This window comes from Nicotiana attenuata, unplaced genomic scaffold (assembly GCF_001879085.1).
Source record: "Nicotiana attenuata strain UT unplaced genomic scaffold, NIATTr2, whole genome shotgun sequence".
Taxonomy (NCBI): Eukaryota; Viridiplantae; Streptophyta; class Magnoliopsida; order Solanales; family Solanaceae; genus Nicotiana; species Nicotiana attenuata.
In genome coordinates, this window is record NW_017670726.1 from 28900 (window position 1) to 36334 (window position 7435).

The following is a 7435-nucleotide window of genomic DNA, read 5'->3' on the forward strand; positions in this document are numbered from 1 at the left end:
AAAAAAATTAAATAATAAAATAAAAGTTTAAACTTGAAACCTAGCAATATGTACACCTACAACTACACCGTTAAGTCCCCGGCAACAGCGCCAAAATTTGATCACGCCCAACTATGCCTTATAAAAAGGACAATGCGGTCGTTGCTAATATAATCCGGTTTACAAGTCCGGAGTCGAATCCCACAGAGAACTAAGGTTTAGCTACAGCTGTTCACTATCACCAAGAAGACAAGCTTGAACAATTCCTAACTTATAGATATTAAGATTCTTCTGTTTAACTAATTAACTAACAAATTAAAATAGTAAATTAACAACTAACGACACTGAGGGTTAGAGAAAAGATTAAGGAGGTCTAGAGTTATGATTTCTCCAATTGTCGGAATCCTTCCCGCTATGTCTTCTATAATTTCGCCTAAGTATTCTCTACCGATCATGAGCACTCATATTACCGTAAATCTCTCCCGAGTAATTACGACAATTTACTAGACGCACTCTCCCGAGCTACGCTAGCTGGCTTTTAATACAGCTCACTTCAGATCGCACCCAAGGCTTCGTTATCCCTAATCCCACCTTTAAACCCTTGGTTATTGATCTCTCATATACTCTGGGAGTGGTGTTGTTCAACAATTACCTAAATATGCACTCTCTCCTGAGTTATGCATACTAAATAGGCACAGCTAATTGAGAGCTCTTCAACCAACCACAATATAAACGTAGTTGAACAAATAGAGAAAAGCTATGGCTCAATTATATAAAAACATAACAAGAATTTATCCTACAAAAGGTTCTATCAAAACTCTAGATAACAAATTAGCTATTCATAATAGTATGTAAAACTACAATACTAAAAGTCATAACCAACAATGAAAAATAGGAAGAGGAAGGAAAAAACTCGTAGAAGAATTCTCCGCCTTGCTCCCAATGTGTTCTTGCCTCCAAGGGTGTTGTCTAACCCTAAAGTAGTGTCTCCTCGCCTCCTTAGGTCTCATTTTGTGTCCAAAATATGTCCCCCTCTTGTTCTTGGCCGGCCTCCTTTGTTTAATATAGGGTTTAGGACTTAAAATCCCATGTTTTGCACTTTAGTCCCTGAAATTTTCGCTTCCTGCTGCGGTCCCACCGCGGTCGCGGTCAAACCGCGGCCAAACATACTCTCTGATTCTTCAGTTATCCGCGAGTACACTCTGTCGCGGTTCTGCCGCGGTCGCGGTGTAACCGCGGTTTTTCACCCTGTTCCATTTGGAATTTGGAAAAACGTAAAACATGAAAGTTGTAGCCCTTTGAGTTAGCTTTTCAACCATATATTGTGGAGCCCAAATGGAGTTCTGAGCAAAAGGTTATGTCTATTTTACTAGACAGTGCGCAATATGCCTCCTCAAGTCTTCGTTCGTACTTAATTATCAAATTTGACCCCCGAACACGATCCCGGCTTAATTTCTTGAGCTTTTACTCAGACTTCAAAGCTTCAAATCATTTAAATTCATTCCATAACATCTATATAGCTCGTAATCACACCTACAAGGCATAAAACACACAATTAGTGCAAAACACTAGCGATTAAAGCGCAAACTCAATTAAAGTGCAGTAAATCGAGTGTAATAAGCGACTAAAATATGCAATTATAGCCTATCATCAACTATCTTTAGATTACTATTTGTAGTGCTACCCTTTCCCCTACACATGTTACCTTGGCACTTAATCTCTTCTCCTGTGGATGAAACTTCGACGAAGGTGAAAGTCCATAATGAAGATGGCTTGTTGAATTCCTTTTCTCTAAAATATCTTGATGTAGTCTAACTCTGACCGTTTAAATCCAAAAAAGACCTTTTATATGCTCCTAATGTAATAGTTAATTTACTATTTTCCTGTGTAAATATGTTAATATACTACATTTCTCTGTGGTTTTCACTAATTAATGACTTCATTCCCTTCGCCCCCCTCAACTGCAGGAAGTATGCTACTAGAAAAGAATCCTCTTTAATTATGTAGCAGAATGGTAGACTCTCACTCTTATTATTTCCGGTATTTACAGTTGTCAAATCAATTTACATCATGTACCTTCGGACAATATAAATGAATTTTTTCTCTAGCAGTTATCGCAGAATATGTATTGTACTGGTGGCTGTTGATTGCTTTTTGAAGGTAATATAAAACTTCTCTTGCTCTGCTGCATTTGGAAGAGCAAAGGCTCCCTCAACCGAGCTCTGTCTAAGCTGGTACTCAAAGCAAATGATGAATTAACAGCCCAGCGATGTGCTTGAAGGTGCAACAACTTCCTATATTTTTTGTATATGTATATCTTTACATAATTTATATTTTACTCCCTCCGTTCCAGTTTATGTGAACCTATTTCCTTTTTGGTCCATTCCAAAAAAAAATGAACCTTTTCTAAATTTGGAAACAATTTAGCTTAAACTTACAATTCTACCCTTAATGAGAAGCTTTTATAACCACACAAACACCCCTTTATAACTTGTTTAGGACCACAAATTCCAAAAGTCTTCATTTTTTCTTAAACTCCGTGCCCAGTCAAATAGGTTCACATAAATTGGAACGGAGGGAGTAGTATTTAAGTACGGTTGAACTGAATAGCACTAGCACCGGAAACGTACGATGTACTCTCTTTTTTTTCTTTTCTTTTTTTATTCTTTTTTTTTTTTTTTTTTTTGCACTTATCATACATAAAACTGCCCTATTGTGCATGTATTTATTATTACACAAAGTAGTATTTTGGTTATGGGTGTCTATTATGATTTCAATATGGATTAGTGCTTGATTTCATGGGTTTGTCGCTATTTTGATCCACCTAAGGCCGGAATGAAGTTATTGTCATGCAGAAGCCTATTCATTTATGCGATAATAATGTTTGTTCCTTATCATTGTGGAAGTTCAAACAATGACATCAATAAATTATAGAAATAACTTCATAGTGAACGTGATTCACGATTAATCTTGGCCCCGTGCATGTTGCACGAGCAAATGCATCTAATAAAGTAAATGGACATTCTTTAAAAAATTTAAGAACTTCGAACGTCTCCAAAAAGTTCTCTTTTAAGCAGAACTACTGTTCACTTCATCCAAAGCACTAAACATTTAAGTGAAATTTAAACAATGAGTGAAGTATGTTATTTTGCTGAAAACAGTCCAACAAACATACCAGTTCAACTGGTTCGGCAAGTCTTACACAAACTGATAGCAGTCAATTGACTGCTTAATATTCTTTCCAGAAAAAAGCCCAATGAAACAAGTAGATAGCACATAGATTTACTCCTCAGCGGTTTAAACACGTCGATAGCACATAGATCTACTCCTCAGCGATCAAACTTTGCTCTCCGTCACAGGGACCAGCCCCTCCTCCCTCCTGCTCATCTTCGCACTTCAAAGGCTGCCTAAAGCAATCAGAGCAAAGCAATTCCAAACAAAAAGTTTCCTCATATTCAGTGTTATTTATACATCTGCCACATTGACTGCAGCGTAAGATGCAAAGTGAGCAGGCCCTACATTCTTGAGTAGCTTGGTCTTTCACTTGACAGCCCTCTGCAGGACAATCATAGACCATTCTCATTTTTCCACATCTAGGGCATATTTGAACATCAATAGCCCGATTGTCATCAGATAAACGATAAATATTTCTCCGAGAAAAGAAATGGGGTTTGTAAACATTATTTTGCTGCGACTGGCTATCTGCACCTATCAGAAACCTGAGTTCTTCGACATGTTCATGAGTCACTCCATAAAGGCCGCCAATTCTCAGGTGCTTTATACCCATTTTGCCTCTTTTAGAGTTAAAGGACTTCAACATATTTACAACGCCCTCAATACTGAGTCTTGTACATGCAGGAACAAATAGCTGCATGAAGTAAAAATAAGATTAAGTACACCATTGTACATTCAAGCACATACTATTAGTAGCAAAAGGGACCTATCCAAAAAAGAGAGAACAAAAACTATTAGTAGCAAAAGGGTACTGATCCTGCTCTCAACAGGTATATCTTGCAAGAGTATTTAGCACAAGGCAGCCAATAACGAAAATGAGAAAAGGACAGAACCAAACAGCCTGCCAGCAACCCAACAGGAAAAAAATGCGCATCAAATAAAGATTAACATCTCCATAAGCAATTCAAAATTCTACAAATAAAAGCTAAAACCGCTGAAACCTGCTTTAACTCCTCTAGGTTAGGTAATTCAAACAATACAATGACAATCAGAAGTTCAGATTCTGCTTAAAATTTAAAATAAGGCAATAATGGTGACAGAACTACATCCAAACTGATATTGAAGTCATTAAACAAAACAAGTGAGAATCATATATTGTATCACATACACAAACATGCAAGTGATCAATGTGCCATCAATAAGAGTGCATTTAGGAAGTACATATTAGCTCTAAGTGATTGTCAGGCTGCATTGTGACAGGCATCAATAAGCAATTTATGCCATTTCTGACCAAACTTTTGAGACTTCCACACAAAATACCAGGAATAAATGGCATAAATGCAACTTCTATTGCTCAGGAAACAAAAGCAAGGGGTCATTGGAATGTGCTAAAGAGCAAAATGTTATTATCAACAAGCATACAATAAAAATACCATTATAGCGAGCACCACAAACAAATATATCTCTTAAGAGACAATAAAGTAAAATGAATTGAACAACTGACCTTTGTCAAAAGTGGATTAGAGTCAAGTACCCTCCTCAAACCGTCATCTGTGATGCGGGTGCACTCTAATAAACTCAAGCATTGTAAGTTACCTTGAGCCCTGCTAGTCAATTGCAAGAGGGCATCGTCACTGATCTCATTCAATGGTTTTTCAATATGAATGCTCCTCCACAACAAAGGATCATTTTTGACAGTAAGTCGCATGGACCTACAAACACTTTCTACAGTCAAAAGATCCTTCACTCCAAGGTAACCAAGAGCAAAAGATAAAGCCTCATGAGGGGCACCTTCATTTTCAGCAGAGCAGGACGTCGAACAATCTGTTCCTGCCATCGTCTGCGGCAGAAAACTGCCTGAACCTACATTATTGAAGCCTGCAGTGTCCCCCACATTGCAAGCTGAGCCAAGACCAACATGGGCCAAGGCGTCCCTCATATCTCTCTCCCCAACAAACCAATTCACCGGATCACCTTTATTCATTTTGTCATCAGACCGAACGTGACAACCAGGGAATGATTGGAACCTCATAGCATCACTCCAGATAAAATTCAAACCCGCAAACAAGCCATAGTCCTCATTACTTGGACCAACACGGTTTCTCCTACATCCTCCATAATCAACTTCCAAATCCTCAAGCCATCCAGTAATGGCTGTGATAGTGGTGCTTATATCCATCCCAAATGGATCAGCAGGGAGACGGTCAACGATATCCTCCGCTACCGACTCCGACAAATCACTCTTCTCCACTCTTTTCCCCCCATAATCATAATCAAATCCCTCTCGGGACCGAGCAAAGTTCTCCACTTTCTTCTCTGGAACACCCTCCACTAGATACCCATTAACAATTCTCATCGGCGATATCAAATTATCCTCAGATATATGAGCCGGAAATATGGGCCGATGCGAAAAATTTAACGCCATGTATGGTTCAAATTTAACTCTAAAGACAGCTAAAAGGAAGACCCTCTCTTTTCTCTTCTCTTTTCTCTTTTTCTGGTTTTTTTTTTCTTTTCTCTTTTTTGGTGTGCAATACTGTGATGCGAAGTTTATTAGATTCAACAAGAAAACCCTCAATTTAGGATGGTAAACTAAAAACAACGCACCTAAAATCTCACAGAGCTTCTTGTAAGGAACCCTAAGAGAATCCGAATAATACAGTAGAATCAATCAGTGAAACGACACCTTAATTTTTCGATATTTTTACTATACAAAATAATAAGAATCAATGAATATTTGGCAGAATAGGAAAACCTAAGAAGCTAGGGTTTTCAAAAGAATATGGAAAGAGAATAAATCGTAATGATACAAAAAAAAAAAAAAAAAAGAACCTGAATCAGCGTACAAAACAAACCCTAATTTGCTCACCAGAGAACACAATCGACAGAGAAAAGAAGATGGAACGAGTTTCCGATTGCCGATTAGGGTGGCGGAATTGAAACTAAATATGAGCACCTCGTTTGGGAATCTGCCGATCGAGCTCAAAGAGGAGCGAAATAGGAAAATAGGAAGAAATAGCTAGGAGTAGAAAAGAAAAAGAGATGAAAATCTAAAGGTACCTGTTTGGGGAAATTGGGGGCTGAGGGTAAGGGAATTTTTGGGGGAATTGTCTAATTGTGTATGAATTGGAAGAGTCAAAAACGATACCGACACGTGTCCGGTGACTAATTCTTACTGCTATTACGGTGAAAGTCGTGGCGGGAATGGATTTCCCTCCTTCCGGACTCTATTTTTCCGCTTTAGCACTCGCTATGCGTAAGGACTACTTGTATTTTTCTTCAACATATTATTACTACTTAGGAACATGGGTATTGGATAATTTCAGCACAATTTGACACAGAATACAGTGTTCAGTTGGGTACGTTGGAAAAAATAATTATCGAATCATCATGTAATATTTAGTTGATGATACTACATAATGCATAGGTTATTATACACATATATACACACTCACGCATATATATACATAAAGAAATGTTATGGACATTAAATTATTTAAATACGAAAACACTAATAATTTATTTTTTATTAAACACCGTATAAATAATTTACGTATTACTCACATAACTAGTATCTTAATCAAACGACCCATTAATGGTTAATGTTTGACCAGAAAATAGTTTTTGTGGTCAAAGCAAATAAAAAAAATTTAGATTTCTAATAACCAATTTTACTTCACTTTTCCTAAAATAAATTAATAGCAAATAATGAAAATAAAATATTGAGAGAATAAGTAAAAAGAAATCTTATTGATAATCACAGCTTCATTCAAATAGGAGAGAATAAGATCTTTTAAGAGCAGAGAATAACAAAATTATAGACAATTGATAGTATAAGTTCGTGAATTTCTTGATGATGGTAGAAGATATGATAAGAGAGTTTATATAAAGGTACAATAAGTAAATGTCTTGCCTACTTAATTGCTACCCACTACTAATATTTACTATTGATTACTCGTTATATGGGTGATTTATAGTTGTTATTAATAACAACCAATCGCACATAATCAAGGATTATGCTAATTATTTTCATATACGCAGCTATTAGTAAACCTTCCTTCTTCGTGGTATTTAATTATCCATCCCGCACATACTTTCTTCCTTTCAGCTGTTAGGTACGGTATTTTTGTAGAAGATCCCGTGGATGTTTTAAATAAGCCTTCTCTAATCTTTACTCTTTTTTATCTCTTCGACTCTTATGCCCTGTCAGCATATCATCAGTCTAGGTGTCGAGACTATTTTTCTACCAATATAGATACTCCCCCCCCCCCCCCCCCCCCCC

At 37.1% G+C, this 7435-nt stretch overlaps 1 protein-coding gene across 1 annotated transcript; it reads right to left on the reverse strand.

The window, feature by feature from the left end:
- Positions 1-2986: 2986 nt before the first annotated feature.
- On the reverse strand, positions 2987-6262 carry LOC109242705 (F-box protein SKIP14-like). Its single transcript, XM_019409550.1, has 2 exons — positions 4658-6262; positions 2987-3847 (listed from the first exon to the last, which is right to left on the reverse strand). Exons 1-2 carry the CDS (start codon positions 5576-5578, stop codon positions 3302-3304), a joined length of 1467 nt encoding a protein of 488 aa, XP_019265095.1. The 5' UTR covers positions 5579-6262; the 3' UTR covers positions 2987-3301.
- Between the last annotated feature and the right edge of the window lie 1173 nt (positions 6263-7435).